The 21,580-nt window shown below is 51.7% G+C and overlaps 1 protein-coding gene across 3 annotated transcripts in view; it reads left to right on the forward strand.

Moving 5' to 3' along the window:
- Nucleotides 1–21,580, forward strand: part of dmd (dystrophin) — a 68,195-nt gene that overhangs the window by 26,804 nt on the left and 19,811 nt on the right. For all 3 annotated transcript variants that reach the window (XM_084667696.1, XM_084667694.1, XM_084667695.1), the window contains exons 18-54: nt 99–222; nt 1,415–1,502; nt 1,973–2,085; nt 3,028–3,156; nt 3,708–3,888; nt 4,089–4,234; nt 4,324–4,389; nt 4,580–4,726; nt 5,011–5,124; nt 5,417–5,572; nt 5,687–5,857; nt 6,913–7,095; nt 7,898–8,032; nt 8,106–8,255; nt 9,254–9,415; nt 10,148–10,249; nt 10,359–10,532; nt 10,812–10,967; nt 11,174–11,344; nt 11,513–11,692; nt 12,107–12,229; nt 12,520–12,690; nt 13,479–13,601; nt 13,689–13,823; nt 13,908–14,060; nt 15,303–15,473; nt 17,043–17,165; nt 17,254–17,426; nt 17,595–17,730; nt 18,447–18,622; nt 18,889–19,036; nt 19,146–19,283; nt 19,494–19,643; nt 19,863–19,961; nt 20,071–20,170; nt 20,768–20,937; nt 21,554–21,580. The exon at nt 21,554–21,580 is cut by the window's right edge and continues 91 nt beyond it. In XM_084667696.1, the coding sequence (XP_084523822.1) occupies nt 99–222; nt 1,415–1,502; nt 1,973–2,085; nt 3,028–3,156; nt 3,708–3,888; nt 4,089–4,234; nt 4,324–4,389; nt 4,580–4,726; nt 5,011–5,124; nt 5,417–5,572; nt 5,687–5,857; nt 6,913–7,095; nt 7,898–8,032; nt 8,106–8,255; nt 9,254–9,415; nt 10,148–10,249; nt 10,359–10,532; nt 10,812–10,967; nt 11,174–11,344; nt 11,513–11,692; nt 12,107–12,229; nt 12,520–12,690; nt 13,479–13,601; nt 13,689–13,823; nt 13,908–14,060; nt 15,303–15,473; nt 17,043–17,165; nt 17,254–17,426; nt 17,595–17,730; nt 18,447–18,622; nt 18,889–19,036; nt 19,146–19,283; nt 19,494–19,643; nt 19,863–19,961; nt 20,071–20,170; nt 20,768–20,937; nt 21,554–21,580 (5,164 nt within the window). The remainder of the gene's footprint in view (nt 1–98; nt 223–1,414; nt 1,503–1,972; nt 2,086–3,027; nt 3,157–3,707; nt 3,889–4,088; nt 4,235–4,323; nt 4,390–4,579; nt 4,727–5,010; nt 5,125–5,416; nt 5,573–5,686; nt 5,858–6,912; nt 7,096–7,897; nt 8,033–8,105; nt 8,256–9,253; nt 9,416–10,147; nt 10,250–10,358; nt 10,533–10,811; nt 10,968–11,173; nt 11,345–11,512; nt 11,693–12,106; nt 12,230–12,519; nt 12,691–13,478; nt 13,602–13,688; nt 13,824–13,907; nt 14,061–15,302; nt 15,474–17,042; nt 17,166–17,253; nt 17,427–17,594; nt 17,731–18,446; nt 18,623–18,888; nt 19,037–19,145; nt 19,284–19,493; nt 19,644–19,862; nt 19,962–20,070; nt 20,171–20,767; nt 20,938–21,553) is intronic.

Consider the following 21,580-nt stretch of genomic DNA (forward strand, 5'->3'; position numbering starts at 1 on the left):
ACACTATAGAGTTAAGTCAAATGGTGCATTGTCCAACGGCAAGGTTGATTGGTTGTGTTTTGTATTGAATATTTCTTACTGTGTGTGTGTGTGTACAGGTTTGATGTGGACTTCACAGAGCTGCACAGCTTCATGACGCGGTCGGAAGCCATCCTGCAGAGCCCCGAGTTCTCTGTGTCCCGCAAGGAGGGCAGCGTTCAGGAGCTGCACGATAAAGTCCTGGTAATGACACCGAAAACACCCAGCATAGACACAGTAGACTGTCAGGAGAAACACCACAGACACACAGTAGACTGTCAGGAGAAACACCACAGACACACAGTAGACTGTCAGGAGAAACACAACAGACACACAGTAGACTGTCAGGAGAAACACCACAGACACACAGTAGACTGTCAGGAGAAACACAACAGACACACAGTAGACTGTCAGGAGAAACACCACAGACACACAGTAGACTGTCAGGAGAAACACCACAGACACACAGTAGACTATCAGGAGAAACACAACAGACACACAGTAGACTGTCAGGAGAAACACAACAGACACACAGTAGACTGTCAGGAGAAACACAACAGACACACAGTAGACTGTCAGGAGAAACACAACAGACACACAGTAGACTGCCAGGAGAGACACAACACACATGCAGTAGATGCACGGTTGAGAAACAGTAGAGCTGCACTAGATACATAGTAGAGACACAGTGCTGATCCATTAGTTCTACAGTAGAGACACAATAGAGACTAAATAGATACACTCTGTAGAAATACATGAGGGACACTGTAGACAGTAGAGACGTTGTGTCCTATAGTGGAGACAGTAGAGACTGAATCAGCCATGTGAATCCTCTACAAGCCAGCGTACAGTACACACATGTACAACAAAGGTCAAACACAGCTGGAGATATTATGGCCTGACATGTTTCCATCGCGATACTGCTGGGATCAGCAACTCTCTAGCCAGTCAAACATCAATACCATCCACCCAGACCTCAGTGTCAAGTCATCATTATAATACATACGGTACACTGGCCAGGATTGTGAGTGTTCAGCTGAATGTTTCAGCTCAAGCACAGATCCGTACAGCCAACACAGTGCATCTCCTTCTCTCTCCTACTGTTCTTTAGCCTGGGTATCTGCATATCTGCTTTTACGCTGTTTCACTGCTCTCTCTCTCTGTCTCTCTGTCTCTCTCTCTCTCTGTTTTTTGTCTCTGTCACCACCTTCCCTCCCTCCTTTTCTCATTACATCTCTCTCTTCCATCTCCCTCCATCCATGTATCTCCCTCTTTCTCTCACTCTGTCTCTATTACCCACCTTTCTCTCCTTCTTTCTTGCTCCCTTGCTTCGTCTCCCTCCATCCATCTCCCCCTCTCCCTCCCTCCTTCCCTCCTCCCCTCCTCCGTCTCCTAGGCAATAGACAGGGAGAGGCCGGAGAAGTTCCGGAAGCTTCAAGAAGCGACACGCTCGGCTCAGGCTCTCCTCCATCAGTTGGCTAGCGGTAAGACACGCCCACTGTCCCCATGGCAACCCTGCTACCTGTCCCCCGGCTGTTGCCGTGGTAACGGTTGTCTTGGCCATTGCTCTCTAGCTCAAGGCGAGCGCCACAGTCCTCTGTTCCCCTGATGAGACGACTCTCACCCTTGACCCCTGTCTGCCTGCTTGTCTGTGTGTGTGCAGGTGTGTGTGTGTGTGTTTTGGATGTCACAGGTGTGCGTGTGTCTACATTCGTGTGTGTACTTTGTGTGTGTGTTTTAACTGTCACTGGCAGCTTGGAGGATTTGTGAAATCTCAGAAAATATTTAAATTGCTTATAAAATGATACATTGTCATATATACATATATATATATATTTAAGAATTGATTAAAATGTGTGCATGTCTGGGTGTGTGTGTCTCTCGCTCTCTGTGTTTGTGTGTGTTTGTGTGTGTGACTTTGTGTGTGTGTCTTTGCGTGTGTGTGTGTCTCCAGAGGGGGGCCGTGCAGACGACATCCAGCAGGCAGCGGAGCAGCTGAACAGCCGTTGGGAGGAGTTCTGCCTCCTGCTGGCAGAGAGACTGTCCTGGCTCAACTACCAGAGCAAGGTCTGACACACACACACACAGTCTCTCTCTCTCTCTCTCTCTCTCTCTCTCTCTCTCTCTCTCTCTCTCTCTCTCTCTCTCTCTCTATCTCTCTCTCTCTGTGCCTGTGTGCAGATTGTCTCTCTCTCTCACACACACGTACACACACACATAGACTCTCTCTCTCTCTCTCACACACACACACAAACACAAACACACACACACACATAGACTCTCTCTCTCTCTCTCTCTCTTTCTCTCTCTCTCTCACACACACACACAGTATGTTTGCTCTCTGAGATAAGTGCTTTCCTTGACTAGGCACTATAGATACAAGTTGATGGACCATCTTAAATATTTATGTAAGACATTTGGCCCTCCGGCTTGAGGAGTCTATGGTGGAGTTGGTCCTCATGTTCCTCGTTCCACACGACGTCAGGACCTGGGGCAGCTCTGTGTCTGACCAAACAACTGGACAACATGCAACTCTCTCCTTCTTGTCGCCATATTGATTAAGTTTGGATAAAGATTTAAATAAAATATCAAGTGTGGATGTGTAAAACAAAATCAGAATGTGGAGGTCAGTATTTATAAATGTACGCTCTCCTGTATGTTGTCAGACAGGAGGTGCCTATATAATTAGTGAGAAGCTGTGGCACCTGTTAGAATCTTGGAGCCCTCGTTATACAGGGTAGCAGAACAGCTTTTAGACCGCAAAATACCACTTACTTATACTAAATTATATTTACTTATACCACTTGCATACTGACAGACACAGGCAATAGTTTGTTTGGAATTTACAGCGTAATAAATGCAATTGTTTTTGTTGACATTTTGAAAACTTGATCTCTGCGTCTGCCTTCATTCATTGGATTGCGAGTAATTAACCCGGCTCCAGCTTGGGCAATGGCTGTACAGGAATACATGTGGAATAATGCAATGTCTCACATTGTGTGTGTCCAGGTGCTGGCGTTCTACAGCCTGTTCCAGCTGCTGGAGCAGGCGGTGGTGAACTCAGAGAACTGGCTGAAGGTCCAACACCCTCCTGCCTCGGAACCAGAACCTCTCAAGGTTCAGCTGGACAGATGCAGGGTGAGGGACTGTGTGTGTGTGCTTTAGTTTGTTTGTCAGCGTTTGTGTGTGTGTATTTGTGTGTGTGTGTGTCACAGTATAAGCATGTGCATGTCTGACGTTCTGTCTGTCTTTTTCTCTGTCTCCTGTCTGCAGTGTCTGTCAGTAAGTACACATTCTGGCTGCTTCTGTCTGTGGTTCAGTATGTGTGTGTGTCTGAGAGAGAGAAAGTGTGCGTGTGCCTAGGAGCTGACTGTAGTTGTGAACGAGGCACGTGTGTAGTTGTTAGTAGATGTCCATGTAGCCGACCGGTTCTGCCTGAGGTAAGGTTGTAATCGATGTCGGTCTGAAGCAGTTGCGGCACAACGCGAGCGCTGATTTTCGACCCCGTCGATCGTTAAAATTCATCAAAGCTCTCAAGACGCGTGTGCTGGATGAACGTACGCAATGCCAGGGCAAATGAAACCAGCTCCCCCTCCCTCCCTCCCCCTCCTTCCCCTCCCTCTCTTGTCTGTTGACTCTCCACCCTGCTCACACGCTCTCTCTGCCTCCCCCCCCCCCACATGCCCCAGGAGGAGGTGTTGCGCCTCTCCTCGCTGCAGCCCCAGGTGGAGCTCCTGCAGGAGCATCTGAAGGAGCTGAGGGAGAAGGAGAACGCGCCGGTGTTCTTCGACGCCGACATCAGCGCCTTCACAGAACACTACGAGCAGGTTCTGGAGGACCTGAGGGCCAGGGAGAGACAGCTGCAGCTGGGTGAGACTCACACACACACATACACATTCATACACTTGCACAAACACAGACACATTGATACATACTCACGTATCAACACACACACACATGCACAGACTCTTTCTCACACATTGACACACACACACACACACACACACAGATTGCGCCAGGGCCCAAGGGTACTATTTAAAACCTCTGTGTGTGTGGTGGTGTGTGTGTAGTCCTGGAAAGCCTGCCCCCAGCACTGTACAAGGAGACCGTGTCCACCCTGTTGGCATGGTTACAGCAGTGTGAAGCCAAGCTTGCCATCCCAGCCACAGCTGTAACAGAGTACCCTATTATGGAGCAGAGACTGTCAGACGTCCAGGTAACACACAAACACCCACAAACACACACAATCAAACAAACACACTCACAGGTACACACACACAGTGATTGGTGTATCTCTCCTCCCAGGCCCTGCAGATTGCCCTCCAAGCCCACCAGAGTGAGGTGGACTACCTGACCTCCACTGTGGATCAGGTCAGAGGTCAACTCTGCTGGAATGGATGGATGGAGGGTTGGATGGATGGTAACTGGGTGAACGGCTGGATGGCTGACTGGATGAATGGATAGATGCATCAATAAAATGACAGATGATAGAATCAGACTCTTGCCGTGGCAACTCCTTTATATATCTGTGTGCTTCGGTGTGTGTGTGTGTGTGGAGCAGGTGTTCCAGAAGACTCCTCCAGAGATCAGCCAGAGGTACCGTTTGGAGATGGACGGGATCCTGCTGCGCTGGCGGCGTCTGGAGAACATTCTGGAGGAGAGCAGGGCCAAGCTGCAGGAGCTCATGGCCAAACTGCTGCAGTTTGAGGTCTCTCACACCAGGACTGATGGCTGTGTGCATGGATATACACCCCCCCCCCCCCACACACACACACAGGCATACCCCCCCTTACACACACACACATACATACATACACATGCATACACGCACATATGCATACACACACACACACACACACACACGCACACAAACACACTCATGCATACACACATATGCATACACACACAAGCACACACACCAACACACTCATGCATATACACACACACACAGCGCACTGTAATTCCAGTATGTATTTTCCTGTGTCTGTGTAGAATGACGTGAAGTCACTGAGGAAGTGGATGGCGGATGTTGACGTGTTCTTGAACGAGGAGTGGCCAGCCCTGGGAGACTCCGAGGCCCTGGAGAAACAGCTGGAGCAGTGCACGGTACGTAACTCTACTCAACCTGGCAACCTTCCCCAACCTGGCAACCCCTCTGGAGCAGCATATACCTTCAAGATCTAAGCAGAACCACACAGCATTGAACCACAGTCTAGAACCCTGCTTGGAACCCTCAGCACAACACACCCTGAGAATACAACAGCAATATAGAACCCAAAGCGATTTCTAAAGGCTAGCTATAGAGTCCTGTCTTAGCCTGACAACATGTCAGGCTAAGCAACTGCCAGGTTCAAAACTTATCGGTTATATCTTCCCTGTCTGTACTGTGATTGGCCAGGCCCTAGTGAACGACATCCACACCATCCAACCCAGCCTCAACGGTATCAATGAGGTGGGCGTGTCCCTGAAGAAAGAGGCGGAGCCTCCGTTTGCCATCCACATCCAGAAGGAGCTGAATGAGCTGAACGCACAGTGGGAAAACATCTGTAAACAGGTACACACACGCACACCCACACACACACACGTATGCACACACACACACACACACATGCTCTCACGCGTGCACGCACACACAGAACGGGGATGTGTGCATGCGTGTGTGTCCCAGGCCTATGCTAAGAAGTCGGCGTTGAAGGGGGGTCTGGACAAGACGATGAGCTTGAGGAAGGAGATGCAGGAGATGCAGGAGTGGATCAGCCAGGCGGAGGAGGACTACCTGGAGAGAGACTTCACCTACCACACCCCCGAGGAGCTCCGCCGGGCCGTGGAGGAGCTCAAGGTGGGGGGGGGGGGGGGGGGGGGGGGGGAGGCACTCGTGGTGTTTGTAGAGTGTACTTGTGTGTGTTTGAGAGAGAAAGAGAGGGAGTGTGCATGCAGTCTGTACTTGTGTGTTTGACAGGGAAAGAGAGAGAGTGTGTGTAGCGTGCACTTGTGTGTTGTGTGTTTGAGAGATGGTGTGTAGTGTGTGTTTGTGAGAGAGAGAGAGAGAGAGAGAGAGAGAGAGAGAGAGAGAGAGAGAGAGAGAGAGTGTGTGTGTTTCTGAAATTAAAGACCTATCACCTGTCTGCCCTGTGCATGGCTCTGATCCAACCCTCTGTGACTCAGAAACCTCCATCCTCACATCCTTTCATCCCTCCATCCCTCAGTCATCCTTTCATCTCTCCATCCCTTTATCCCTCTCTCCTCAGTCCATTCCAGCTCAGTAATACTGTTGGCTGTGTTCCCCCCACCCAGATCAGAAATAAAAGCGCCCTCTCTCTTCAATTTAAAATCCTGGTCCTCACTTTCAGAGTACTGCCTACATTCTGATTTAATACAGCTTCATACCCCCACTCGTAATTTGAAGTCATTGGGTCAGAAGCTTTTAGTGGTTCCCTGTACCCATTTTTAAACTAGAGGGGATCGTTCATTCCGAGCAGTGGCCCCTAGGTAGTGGAATGCTTTGCCTCTCTTTCTACGGTGTGCGACTTCTGTCAAGGCTTTTAAAAAGCAACTCAAGACTTCTGTCCAAGCAGGCTTTTAGTTAGTTGAGGGTTTTTTTTTAATGGTGTTTATGTCATGTTTTTCTATTGAAAATATTCCTGTATTCTTTATTTGTAGTGTTATATTGCATTTTGTTGTGAAACACTGTGATTTTTATCTGCGAGAGGTGCTATACAAATAAGCTTTACTTACGCTCTTTCCCCCTCTATCTGTCTTCCATCTCTTAATCACTTTCTCTCTGTTATTTCCACTGTATCTTGCCCCAGTCTGAACTGCACTCCCCCCCACAACAGAACCCAAGGAGGTTCTCTCTAATGCTATGAATGTGACCCCCCCCCCCCCCCTATACAGAGAGCTCAGGAGGAGGTCCACTCTAAAGAGCTGAAGGTCAAGTTGCTCACCGACTCCGTCAACAGCTTCATCTCCAAGGCCCCGCCCACAGCCCATGATGCCTTGCGCGCCGAGCTGGACGTGCTGACAGCCAACTACCAGCGCCTCTGCAGCCGCTTGGATGGCAAGTGTAAGACCCTGGAGGTAGGACACCCTCACACACATCCACACACACACACACACACACACACACCACCCAACAACACGCACACATACCCCAAACCACACACACACACACCATCCAGTCACACTTACACATAACCCCAACCACATACACACACAAACGCGCACACACACATACCCCAACCTCACAAACACACGCACACACACATACACAAGCCACCCAACCACACATACACATACAACCTAACCCTGTTGGAACTGTAGGATACACAACACCATCTGACCTCCTCTCTATCTCATTCTTTTGTCCTCTCGCTCTCTCCAGATTTTAGAATTAGCCCCTGTGGATTAACATAAAAGATGAACAGATAACATTAAACCATTAAAGCAGCACCAGCTTCAACCTGTCTCTGGGGAAATGAAAGAGTTGGACTGTTCCTCCTTCCTCGATTCCTTTACCCAGACTAGAACAACCACCAACATTTCTCTCTCTCTCTCTCTCTCTCTCTCTCTCTCTCTCTCTCTCTCTCTCTCTCTCTCTCTCTCTCTCTCTCTCTCTCTCTCTCTCTCTCTCTTCTCTCTCTCTCTCTCTGTGTCTCTCTCTCTCCCTGTTTCTCTCTCTCCATTTCTCTCTCTGTCTCTTTGTCATCTGTTTCTCTTTCCTTCCTTCCTTCCGTCCTTCCCCCTCTCTCTCTCTCTCTCTCTCTCTCTCTCTCTCTCTCTCTCTCTCTCTCTCTCTCTCTCTCTCTCTCTCTCTCTCTCTCTCTCTCTCTCTCTCTCTCTCTCTCTCTCTCTCTCTCTCTCTCTGTGTGCCTGTGTGCAGGAGGTGTGGGCGTGCTGGTGTGAGCTGCTGTCCTACCTGGAGCAGGAGAACACCTGGCTCGATCAGCTGGAGGGCCGGCTGGACGAGACAGACGCCCTGGAGGGAGGAGCCGAGGAGCTGCAAGAGGCCCTGGACGTCAGTGCCACACACACACACACACACACACATACACATAGGTACATAGACATACATGTGTGTGTTCCCGTAGGCCCTGGAGGTGTTGCTACGGCACCCGGAGGACAACAGGAACCAGATCCGCGAGCTGGCCCAGACCCTGATGGACGGGGGGGTTCTGGACGAGCTGATTCAGCACAAACTGGACGCCTTCAACACACGCTGGGATGAGCTCATGCAGAGGGTGAGAACTCACACACACACACTCTGGACACGCGCACGCACGATATCAGTCCCGCTGTTTTTAGACTCCCTGTAGTCATGTGATGATATGATCCTCTGGACAGAACAGATTAGCATCATCATCATAATCATCACTATCCGATGGTGTGTGCAGGTCAGTCAGTCTGTCGTTGTGTAGGTGGCAGATCATAGTCAGGGTCAGTGTGTGTGTGTCAGTATGAAGCTGGAAGGCTCTGCACCATGTGTGTTTGTCATCTATAAAGGAGAAGAGATAGTCCAGCTCTCTGATGGAACACGGGTCTTTGTAAGTATTGGCTGGCTGGCTGGCTGATTGACTAGCTGACAGACTGCCTGGTAGAATGACCGACTGGTTGGGTGACTGGCTGGATGACCATCTATGTTTTTAACTGTTGACTATGCTGCAAACGCTTGATCCCATTTGTTTGGTTTCCATATGTTTGGAAGTTTTAGGGCTGGGCTTAGGGTTAGGGCTGGGGCTAGGACTGGGGACTATGAATGTGCTAAATTTATCTCAGACTCAGAATGATGTTTGTGACGTGTATGTGTGGTGATATAGGTACCAGGGTTAGTCTGGCTCAGTCCTAAAGATAGAACTCAGATCCCCAAGAGATTAAAGACTCACCTGCACATCCACACACACACGCACACACATACACACACACACACAGTGTAAGATTATGACGTCCCTGTTTCCACCACAAAGCCCCTCCTTGTCACTGGGAGAGCAGAGAGTGTGTTGAGGAGGAACATCGAGGAGAGACACGGTTATAACCAGGCTATTGTGGAGGGAGAACGTCGTCGTCCACGAGGAAGAACGTGGGGATGTTGTTCCACGTCGACCTGGCGAGGCGGAACCCAGGGGGCCCACCGCAGGGGAGGGTACATCCGCGCGCGCGTCTGGGTGCCTTAACGTGTACACTTAAGGATTTGGTTTCAGACTGTGTTAACGTGTGTGTGTGTGTGTGTGTGTGTGTGCAGGCGGTGAGGAGGCAGCAGCAGCTGGAGGAGAGCGTGCGCTGGGCGCAGGAGAACGACAAGGCCCTGCGTCTCATCCAGGACTCTCTGGACGCCACCGACCGTCACCTGACCTCCTACCTGGCTGACCACATAGACGCTGCCCAGATACCTCAGGAGGCACAGGTACCTGCGGAGGAGGACCTCCGGAGGGGAAGGAAGGGGAGGGCGGAGGAGGGAGAGGGGAGGAGGAGAAAGTAGGAAGAGGAGAGGCGCAGATGGAGTTGGCTGTCGAGGCGTTGGTCATTAGTCCTGGAACTCAGGCAGCTGTTCAGCAGAATTAGCCTTCTCTTTCTGTCTCTGTTTTTCTCTCTCTCCCACACATACTACCTTGACTTGCGGTCAATAAAAACAGACTGTTTCATTGCAATACAGACACACGCACACAAACACGCGCACAAACACACACACGCACACACCAAAGGAAAGGCACAAACAAACAGAGACAGGCACAGCCTCTCATTGCCAGGCATCCTGCTGAAATGAGATGCCAAGTGTAAGAATGGTGGGTTTTGACAGATGACAGAAGAGAAGAATGCCCGGAAAAGAATGAGAGCGCAAAGAACAGGGAGGATTTGGAGAGCAGAGGAGGAGAGAGGGGGGGGGGGGGGGGGTGGAAGAAAAACTGATTAACCACACACACGCGCACACAGAGACACACTAAACCACTCAAAATACGTTTTCAAAGCCGCTCACTTAGGAAAGAGAGCGAGAACGAGAGAGGCTCTGTTTTTGAGCTCCGTCTCCAGAGCCTGCGATGACCCCTGGTGGGGGAGGAGGGGGTTGCGGCGTGACGACGGCCCCTTGTTACTGACCAGTCTGTTCACATGTGTGTGTGTGTGTGTGTGTGTCCAACAGAAAATCCAGACAGAGCTGAACGGGCATGAGGGGACCCTGGAGGAGATGAAGAAGAAGAACCCGGAGAATGAGAGGTTTCTCAGCCAGATAGACATGACCCAGGTACACATTCCCCGCATGGAGCCGGGCCCAAATTGAATTCACACACCACCTAAACGAACACCTTTTTTTGTAACCAAATGCGTGTGTGTGTGTGTTTGTCCCCTTGCAGAAGAAGCTGGCAGATGTGTGTGTGAAGTTCCGCCTGTTCCAGAAGCCGGCCCACTTCGAGGAGCGTCTGCAGGCGTGCGAGGGCGTGCTGGCGGAGGTCAGGGGTCATCTGGGCGTGCTGGACATCCGCAGCGTGGAGCAGGACGTGGTGCAGGCTCAGCTGGAGCAGTGCATGGTGGGAAAAACACTCATCCCCCCCAAGGACACCCCTCTGACTCTGTCTCTCTGTCTCTCTGTCTCTCTCTCTCTCTCTCTCTCTCTCTCTCTCTCTCTGACTGTCTGTATGACTCTATCCCCTCTCTCTCTTCCAGTCTCTGTCTGTCTGCCTATCTGTCTCTGTTTTTGTCTCCTCACCCCCCCCCTCTCTCTCTCTGTCTGTATATGTCTCTCCACCACTGTCTCTCTCTCTCTTGCTAGTATTAATGTGTTGTCTGTGTCTCTCGCCCTCCGGTAGAAGTTCTATAAGAGTCTGAGTGAGGTGAAGTCAGAGGTGGAGACGGTGATCAAGACTGGACGTCAGATTGTTGCCAGGCAACAGACGGAGCAGCCCAAGGAGCTCGATGATAGGCTGACCGCTCTAAAGCTGCTCTACAACCAGCTGGGATCACAGGTCAGCCCAATCTCCTGTCCCGACCCAACACGACCAGCCAATCACACTTATTGACCCTACACCACCAGCCAATTACAATCATCCACACCGCACAGCAGTCCAAACAGTACAAACAACCAAAATGACCAGCCTCATCACACATCCTTACACAAGAGCCCTTGTGTGTGTGTGTGTGTGTGTGTGTGTGTGTGTGTGTGCGCACGCAGGTAACAGAAGGAAAGCAGGAACTAGAGAAGAGTTTGAAGTTGTCCAGGAAGTTGCGTAAGGAAGTGAACAGTCTGACAGAGTGGCTGGCGGCGACGGATGCAGAGCTGACCAGACGCTCGTCTGTGGAGGGCATGCCCAGAGACCTGGAGGCAGAGGTGGCCTGGGCCAAGGTACACACACACACACACACACACACACACACCCTCGACCCTGATGGCAAAGAAAAACATTTCGTGGATCATTCTGCTCAATTTCGGTGTTTCGATGTCTCTGTGTTTGTGTGTCTCTGTGTGTGTCTCTGTGTGTGTCTCTGTGTGTGTGTGTGTGTCTGCGTGCAGGGCGTGCGGGCTGAGACAGAGCAGCGTGAGCCCCAGCTGCGGGCCGTGGTGGAGCTGGCGGAGGCGCTGAAGGAGGTGCTGAGGGGCAAGGGGGGCCTGGTGGACGACAAGATCAGCCTGCTGCACTGCAACTGGATCGCCGTCACCTCCCGCGCAGAGGAGTGGCTCAACCTGCTGCTGGTGGGTCTGGAGGACGAGGAGCTGGGGGGCTGTTTGTGTGTGTGTGTGTAGCTACAGAGAGAGAGTGTGTCTGGGGAGTGTTTACAGCCAGAGTGTGTGTGTGTAGGGCGAGGGAGTGTACCGGGAGAGTCTTTGTAGCTTTTGTGTGTGTATGTTTAGCTACAGAGTGTGTGTGTGTGTGTGTGGTGAGAGAGTGTATATGTACTTGGAGAGTCTTTGTAGCTTGTGTGTGTGTGTGTTTGTGTGGCAGAAAGCGGCAGTAGTTATCTGTGTTTCTGTACCGTCTGAAAAGTGAAGGACACTGAAAGGCCATTGTTACTGACAGTATCTCACCCTGACTCTTATCTCTGTCACACACACACACACTCTCACGCACACACAAACACACACACTCTCCCACACTCTCCCTGGCAGGACTACCAGCGGCAGATGGAGACCCTGGATGGAGATATAGCCCAGATCAACGTGTGGATGGACGGAGCAGAGACACACATGAACACTCTGGACGCCGAGGGACCCAACGACCAGGTCCTCCAGGTCTGGACGTGTGTGTGTGTGTGTGTGTGCGTGTGTGTGTGTGTGCGTGTGTGTACAGTGGGTGGTTTTGTCTTTGATAGATGAGTCGTAATCCATTTTGTAGCTGCATGCTAGCTTCTCTCTCGCTGCGTTTCACTGGCTAGGTCTCTCGTTTTTTTCATCCCTTTCCCCGTCTCTCTCTCTTTTTCATCCTTTTTTCCTTCTTCCTCTCTTTGAGTGTAGCTGCTCGGTACACGTTCTCAAGGTCTGGAAAGTAAAGACCGGTGTTCTCTTTGTGTGTGTGTGTCCAGACGCTGCGTGCAGAGCTGGAGGGGATGCGGGGGAAGGTGGAGTGTGTGCGGGAGCTGGGTCAGGACCTCATGTCCACCCGGGGGGAGCACTGCCAGGCCACCGTCCGGCCCAGACTGGAGCAGCTCAACCAGCGCTTCGAGATCATCACCCAGCGCATCTCCTCAGGACTGGTAACACACACATAGGCACACACAGACACAGACACACACAGACACAGACACACACGGGCACACAGACATACCCTGAAAATACCATCAGCACACATACACACATACACAGATCAGCACAGAGAAGAGTAACAGCTGTGTGTGTGTGTGTGTGTGTGTGTGCGTGTTCTTGAACCATGACCCAGTTTGAAGACATTATTCCTTGGGACTACTTCACCTCATGAAGATACTTCAGAAACACACACACACACACACACACACATGTTCCCAGAGCTGATTAGAATAACAGCTGTAATAGCTTCAATAGCAAAACATCAAACAGAAATGTGCAGTTCTACACTACTCATTATTTTGTCTCTCCTTTCTGTTTCCAACTGTATCCCTCTCTCCCTCCCTCTCCCTCACACGCCCTCTCTCTCTCCTTCACTCTCCCTCACGCGCCCTCTCTCTCTTCTTCCCTCCCTCACACGCCCTCTCTCTCTCCTTCACTCTCTCTCCCTCACACACCCTCTCTCTCTCTTTCACTCTCTCTCCCTCACACACCCTCTCTCTCTCCTTCACTCTCTCTCCCTCACACTCCCTCTCTCTCTCCTTCCCTCTCCCTCACACGCCCTCTCTCTCTCCTTCCCTCTCCCTCACACACCCTTTCTCTCTCCTTCCCTCTCCCTCACACGCCCTCTCTCTCTCCTTCCCTCTCCCTCACACGCCCTCTCTCTCTCCTTCCCTCTCCCTCACACGCCCTCTCTCTCTCCTTCCCTCTCCCTCCTTCCCTCTCTCTCTCCCCCCCCCAGATGGCTGCCTCCCCCAGAGAGCTGGAGCAGTACCACAGTGAGGCTCAGATCTGGCTGGAGCTGCTGGAGGAGGAGGTGAAGCAGGGGGACAACCTGAAGGAGGAGGACTTCACCCAGGACGGGGTAACACACACACACACACACACATACACACACCCTCCCATGGTGGTCGCTGCGTGGTCTGAGTGTGTGAGCCCCCCCCCCCCGCAGGACTGTGAGGAGGGTGCAGTACAGGAGCTGCTCCAGCAGGGGGAGAGCCTCCAGAGGAGAGCTCCAGGCCAGGGCGAGAGAGAGCAGATCCGCATCAAACACAACCAGCTCCACTCCAAATACAACACTGTCAAGGTACGCACACGCACGCGCCACGATGTCTCTTTAATGTCCATCAGGTCCATTTCATCACATGTATGTGTGCACGTGTGTGTGTAGGATCTGCGTGGCGTGCGGAGGACCAAGGCCCTGGCCATCGCCCCCCAGTGGTACCAGTACCGCAGGAAGTCCGATGACCTGCTGGCCTGGCTGGAGCACATCCAGAGGAGCGTGGCTGAGCTGCCAGACCCCCCAGAGGAGCCACGCGTCAAGGTGACACCACACACCTGACTGACTGACTGACTGGTTGATTGGCTGACTGACTGGTTGATTGGCTGATTGACTGGTTGATTGGCTGACTGACGGGTTGATTGGCTGACTGGTTGACTGACTATACCAGTGGACTGCTGACCAACTGACTGTCTGGACCACTGACTGATCAACTGAATAATAACTATTTATTTGCAGGCTCTCTGTACACCCTCCCTCCCTCCCCTGTCTCTCTCTCTCTCTCTCTCTCTCTCTCTCTCTCTCTCTCTCTCTCTCTCTCTCTCTCTCTCTCTCTCTCTCTCTCTCTCTCTCTCCTTCTCTCTCCCCTTCTCTCTCCCAGTAACACACATACACACATGCAGACTGCTGCTACCTGTCTAACATCCCTCCAGGAGCGCGATGAGGCTGACCGTGTGTGTGTGTGTGTCTCTGTTGCAGATGATCACTATGACATTCCGCTAACCCAGAGTCACCTGTCATAACCACACCTTCACCTGTCTCCACGGAGACCAGCAATAGTGTCTGTCTCTCCGTCTGTCCTCTCGAGTCATTCCACGGCTTCTTTTCCCCCCTGTCCTCCCCACCCTCCTCCTCACACAACAACACTGCAGAGTGTTACAGTCTAAATGATCCCCAGTGCAACAGGGACATACGGGTCCCTTGTCAGACAGTTCCGCAGGGTTTCACAAAGCCCAGTCCTTCCTGTCAACACACGCGCCTAGACACACACAATGTGCACACACACACACACCCCGAGACACTCACACACACGCGTTAAGCTAAGGGGCCAGTGACTGTAACTGTTTCTGTTGTCAATAAAGCCTCTCAGAGCAGCTCTGTCTCTATTCATTTTCCTGTCTTCTGCAGCTCTTACGGGGCTGTGTGTGTGTGTGTGTGTGTGTACGTGCATGCTTGTAGATCTGTGTGTGTGAGTGTGTGTGTGTGTGTACGTGCATGCTTGTAGATCTGTGTGTGTGAGTGTGTGGAGGGTGTCTGTCTGTGGTTTCTAAGAGAGTGTATGTGTGGGGTTTAAAGGGTGTGTGTGTAGTTATATGTGTGTGGAAGGTTATAAGGGTGTGTATGTGTGTATGTATGTGTGTTTATCAGAGTGTATGCAGGGTGTTACATGAATCCCTGGGTGAAATATTATTTCCGTGATGTGTCCTTTTGTTGTGAGAATCACCTTGGACCTGTCTGTGTGTGTGTGTGTTTGTTTGCGCCTGTTTGTGTGCGTGCGTGCAATAGGAAATTGACACAGAGCTGGATGAGAAGAGGGCGGAGCTGGGAGAGGTGCAGGGATTGGCCAAACAGCTCTCAGAAGCTGGTGCTGCCAATCTGGTGAAGCCCCGCCTCTCCCAGTTGATTGGGCGCTGGGAGGAGGTGGAGGGCCAGTTCACACCCTTCAGACGCCAACGTGTGAGTTCCACTGCCCCGCCCCTCAAACCATGACAACCAACTACTAACCAATCGCAACTAACTGGGTGCTGAATTCACCTGACTGACAATTGATCACACATAGAAGTAGCCAGATTATTGACAACCAGTCACTATTTCAGACTACCTATGAACCAATCAGAGCCCTAAAACTAAGCTGGTATGATGACATAGTCAGTCAACAGGAAGGAGTGTTGTTGTTTGTTAGTTTTTGAGTTGATCTGTTTCTGTTTTTCCGTTTGTTTACGTCTGCATTTGGAGCATGCTGCTCTCACCTCTCATTTCCTGTTCTCTCTGGTTCTCTCTCGCCATTCGCTGTTCACGGCATGCCCTGTCCACCAATCACCTCACTCCCCTCAGTCACCATGTGTGCCGCCTTCTCAACCAATCAGTAACCATGTATGTATCCAGTCACCCAATCACAAAGCCCAACAGCTGTCTCTCCCACTCACACATTTGTATTTAGTCATTTAGCAGACGCTCTTATCCAGAGCGACTTACAGTAAGTACAGGGACATTCCCCCGAGGCAAGTAGGGTGAAGTGTCTTACCCAAGTACACAACCTCATTTGGCACAACCCCCATACAAACCCATACACACCCACAAACACACGCATACAGACACAGCTTCGTCTAATACCGTGTAAGAGCTGTGTGTGTGTGTGTGTGTCTGCTCTCAGACGGCTCAATCTGATAATAGCGTGAGGATTTGACCTGTCCTTATCATTACCTAACACACTAACACAGTTGGAAAGGTGGTGGTGATGGTGGGGAGGGGGGAAGCGCACGACATGCACAGTGAGTGGGTCAATAGGTAGGAACTGCTTTTGAAATGGTTGTGGGGATTGAAGTATCCACAGTGGGTTGAGTGAACTGCACACACACACACACACACACACACACACTGCACGTTATCGATGAGCCTGCCACACCCAGGAGGGTGGGGTGCCAACACAGGTGACGGGGACACACCCAGACCCCTCGCGTCACGTGACAGCTGTGTGTGGACGTGATTGTCAGCAGGGGGACAGCAGGAGCAGGTGTCGAAAGGCCAGTCAACACGACACACACCGTCACGGACAGCGCCCACACACTTTCTACGCACGTCCGGTCGGGCCCCACACCCTTCCACCTCCACGGTAGCAAGGACAGGTTTCAGAAGGGTTTCCGTTCAGTCAACCAATCACGGTGCAGGACCTAACGGTCACATGTCCAGTGGAAAGTTGTGTGCCTGTGAAACCCCCAGTCCAACACGGAGAAGGGCGCCAATGTTACCACACCTTTACCCCCCAGCAGGGGGCAGCAAGGTTTAACCCCCTCCTTAGAGAGTACAGCCCTAACGCCTGGTCACTGCAGGAGAGCTGGTCTGTGTCAGAGTTGATACTGTAGTTGCATAGAAGTTAAGACTAAAGACAGCTAACTGCCTCGGTTAAGGTTTGGCATGGTCAGTCAATTGGGTTTGGTGATTTTCCCTGTGTGTGTGTACGTGTGTGAATATACGTGTGTTTGTTTTTGGATGTGTGTGTGTATGCGTGTGTGTGTACACCACCAGGAGTACCTGTTGGAGCTACAGGGTCTCCTACGCTCCGTGTCAGAGACAGACTTCCTGCTCAACTCTCCAGAGTACTGGCTGGCCTCCTACTATAACCTACCCCAACAGGAAACATGTCTGCAGGTCAGTCAGCCTGTGGAAAAAACAATCTCTGTGGCTGCTTTCCATACTGGCCTCTGTGGGTATGTACTGACTGTGTGTGTGCGTTAAGGAGGTGCAGCAGAGCGTGGAGAAGCTCTCCCCTCCAGTAGAGGGCGCTCTGGCCCGCAGGGAGGAGATGGTGTCCCAGGCCAGGCCGGGGGAGGGACGCAGGGCACAGGAAGCTGCCCTGCTCCTCAGCATCAACTGGGACAAGCTGAAGCAGCTGCTTAGCGACAGGCGCACGTACGCACTTTCTCTTTCTCTCCGTCACACACACACACACACACATTATCTGTCACACAAATGCGCGCACACGCGCAGGTTGAGCATGTGTTCCACCCATCATCACACAGATAAACAGTTCCTGTTTTGATAACACTTTCCACCAATGGTGTGTGTATGTGTGTTCAGGCGCTGGGAGGGGTGCAATGCAAAGTGGCACCAGTTCACGGTGGACCAGACTACGCTGGGGGCGTGGCTTGGTGATGCCGAGGCGACTCTGAAGCAGGCGAACTCTGACCCTGCCCAGGCCAGACCACGCCTGAAGGTGAGACTGTTCTTCCCTCGGGGACTCGCTTCGTTTGTCACAGTGTACGCTTCATGTTTTGGCGACCCGCAATGTTTGGAGCTATCTCGCTGTTTTGATCAGTGAACTATGCACTTTTGTAAAGCTCTCTTTTGGAACTCGTTTTGGATAAAAGCGTCTGCTAAATGCATAAAAGTAAAAAAATGTAATGAGACTAAGAGAGGGGGGGAGAGAGAGATAAAGGGAGAGAGAGAGAGACGAAGGGAGGGAGAGAGAGAGCAGTAGTAGGATGGACAAATGGATTAGAGGATCATATCGGAGTGTCAAAATCAGAGCAACTGATGGTTACTAACGGTTGAATGTGTGTGTGTGTAGGTGTGTCACTTTCATCACTTGTCTAGACCACAGTCTGGTTCTGCGATGGTTCCTCAAGGCCATCTGGGTAGATAGGACAAAGGTGTGTGTGTGTGTGAGAATGAGAGAGAGTAGGAGGGTAAAAGAAGCAGCTTGCCTTTGAAGATGCCAGCTGTCTTCCTCCTTCAAATACACACTCTTCAACCCCCCCCCCGCCCACCATCCGCATTCTCAAACTCAATGCCTCATGAAACTTCACTCCATAGATCACACCCTGGTTCGACTTGACGTTCTCGAACTCCAAAGGTTCCAGAGGTTCAGTTCTTAACTAAGGTGACCATAACGTCGCTCACCCCTGACCTCTGACCCTATAACCCTGGCAGGAGCTGCAGGAGGGCGCGGCGTCCCAGGGGGCCGTGCTTGACGGCGTGAACACGGCGGGGGAGGAGATCGCTCAGCAGAGCACGCCAGACGACTCCGCCCACATCAGGCTACAGCTCAACACGCTAAACACACGCTGGAACTCTGTGTCCCAACAGCTCAGCGACCACAAGAGGAGGTATCTGTGTGTGTGTGTGTGTGTCTGTGTGTGTGTTTGTGTGTGTTTGTGTGTGTCTGTGTGTGTTTGTTTGTGTGTGTGTGTGTGTTTGTGTGTGTCTGTGTGTGTGTGTGTTTGTGTGTAAGCAAATTCTTTTGAAGTATCTATGCAACGAAAACCAGACGTTTTTTGGGGGGTGGGAGCTGTCTTCTAATCAGAGTTTGTGTGTGTGTGTTTGTTTGTGTGTGTGTGTGTGTGTGTTTGTTTGTGTGTGTGTGGGCGTGCAGATCTGCAGATGGGCGCACTGCAGCAGCAGAGCTGCAGGAAGATATGAGCGGATTCCTGGTCTGGTTGGACGAGGCAGAGCAAGTTGTGGCCACGCCCCTGGATCCTACTGATCACGCCCACATCACTGACACCCTGGAGAAGGTCCAGGTACTAGACATGAAGGGAAGGGGAATTCAATACAGTAGTTCCTGTCTTGATCGCATTGGTGCAACCAGGATTAGACAAGTATGAGTGCAACCAAGTACGTGTGTGTCAGGTTCGCGTTGAGCAGCTGCCCAACAAGAAGAATGCGGTGGACGACCTGAATGGCAGGCTCGGCAGTGCATCACTTCCTGCTGACAAGAAGGCGGCCCTGGGCCCCACCATCAAGATCATCAACACACGCTGGACACAGGTCACCACACACACACACAGAGGTCACCACACAGGTCACCACACACACACACACACACACAGGTCACCACACACACACACACACACACAGGTCACCACACACACACACACACACACACATGCATTATCCATTCAAACAAACCCCCCGTGGTGCTCCCCACTCTGATCATGCCGTGGGGTCCTGTGTGTGTGTGTGTGTGTGTGTGTGTAGGTGTCCAGGGAGCTGCCTGAGAAGCAGCTCCAGCTGGAGGCTATGCTGAGGGAGCTGACGGGGCTGCAGCAGCAGCTGTCAGACCTCTGCCTCTGGGCCCGAACCACCAGGACCTCCCTGGAGCAGGGCCCGCAGGACCTGGACCCCAAGGTAGCGCACCTCACACCCAGCAGCACCCAGCAGGTGGGGCTGTTCCTCTTCCATGTCACCTGGTGGCACCACCCTGCAGGGATGACGAGGAGGACGCTGGTTTCCGATATGTAGGATCAGGGTGTCAGTTATTCATCTAGTAGTTATACTTCTGTCGTTGATGATGTGGTTTTTGTCGATGACGTTGTGGATGTTTTCGTTGATGTTGTCGTTGTCCAGCTGGTGGAGGCGGTGCAGGCCCGGCAGCCGGAGGTGGAGTCTGTGCTGGCCAGAGCAGATCAGCTGTACAAGGACTCGCCCCCTGGCCAACCAGAGAAGGTCTGGAACAGGAAATGAGAGATCTTGACCATTCTGACCTGGGGAACCTCAATCCTCTCTCGTCAACAGCCCCTCACCGCGTGCGTGTGTGTGTGTGTGCGTGCTGCAGGGGCAGTACGACAAGCTGTCAGACGATTGGACGGTTATCCTGGAACTCCTCCAACGGCACAGAGAAAGGATGGCGGCCCTCCTCATCGCCAAGACAACCAGTAAGAACGAGGAGCACACCTCACCATATGTCCGAAGGCTGACATATACTTCACGCTTAGTACGTGTGCGCGTTCGCTGAATGGCTGCCACACGTGTCGTCCGTTTGGTGCGCGCCTTGTGCGCGTCTCCCTGGCTCTTAAAGGTACGCATACGCAAGGTGCGATACCAACAGAAATCCTGGGGCTGTACACCACAGATCCTCTGACGTGCTGAGAGATAAAATAGGTCACAGCGAAGAAGCGGTAGCAGCCAACACAGCAGCAAACATCTGAGCTGGCTCGCAATCACACGTGAAGACATTCATTAGCAATAGAATGCCTTCTATGTCGCCATGGCTATTGCTGCTGTACAAAAATCAGAAGTAGTTCCTCACAGCGTATTTACTCAGAAATGGTTTTGTCGCTGGGCTGCGTCGACGTGGACGTAGCTTTTAAACATCAGTGTTGACATAAAGAACGAGGTGGAGTATGTGAACAATGCCACATATGTAGCTTTCGCGTACACGCACACGTAACAAACTGGAGTATAATCTCGGCCTTAACTCTCCGGGTCACATGACGGTAACTGGACTGTGTGTGTGTGTGTGTGTCGTCCAGCTGAGAGCCTAACAGGAAGTACCCAGGGGGAACCTGCCGCTCTGGCCCAGTTCAACAAGACCTGGGCGGAGCTCACTGATTGGCTGTCGCTGTTGGACAACACGGTGCAGAACCAGAGGGTGACGGTGGCTGACCTGGAGGACATCAACGACACCATGGCCAAGCTGCAGGTCAGCAGGGCTCATCCTGGGGCACAGGGTCACAAGGGCTATCTACAAGTCTTTAGGAGGCTTCTGTGCTATCTGGTAGAACCCGGCGCGTGCGACTTTCTGAATCTCTCTCCTGCTAGGTTTCTGACCCTTACTCCACCATTACTCCACCATTACTCAATCCCACGCATGTCCACTCCCACCTGCAAACTTTCTGACCATTCACGCCTAAAACACGTTATTTTAATGTGGAGTATTATTAAAGAGATCCATACTTGTCGCTAGTAAGGTAACAAAATGATGTCTAGTGCATAAATACATTCATACAATGCTTGGAGTTTTCTTCAGTTGCATTTGTTCACCCCATCCTTCTGCTTAGAATCGCTGGTCATTTGTTGACCGCTCACTCCCGTCCCCAGCCAACCGATCCCGTGAGATTTGCAATCATCCCAAAGCAGCCCTCTAGTATCTAGCTGGTTAGGGGGTCACCTGGTGTAGCAATGTATACATCTAGTTCCTGCTTTAACTCTATGGTGTCCCTGTGTGTTGATGCTGTACTGATTCTTCTTCTGTGGTGTGGCTGTATGCTGATGCCTGTATGCTAACTCTTCTTCTGTGGTGTGGTTGGGCTGCACAGGGCACTTTACAGGAGCTGGAGCAGAGG

This window comes from Hypomesus nipponensis, chromosome 12, assembly GCF_054491055.1.
Source record: "Hypomesus nipponensis isolate SF chromosome 12, ASM5449105v1, whole genome shotgun sequence".
Taxonomy (NCBI): domain Eukaryota; kingdom Metazoa; phylum Chordata; class Actinopteri; order Osmeriformes; family Osmeridae; genus Hypomesus; species Hypomesus nipponensis.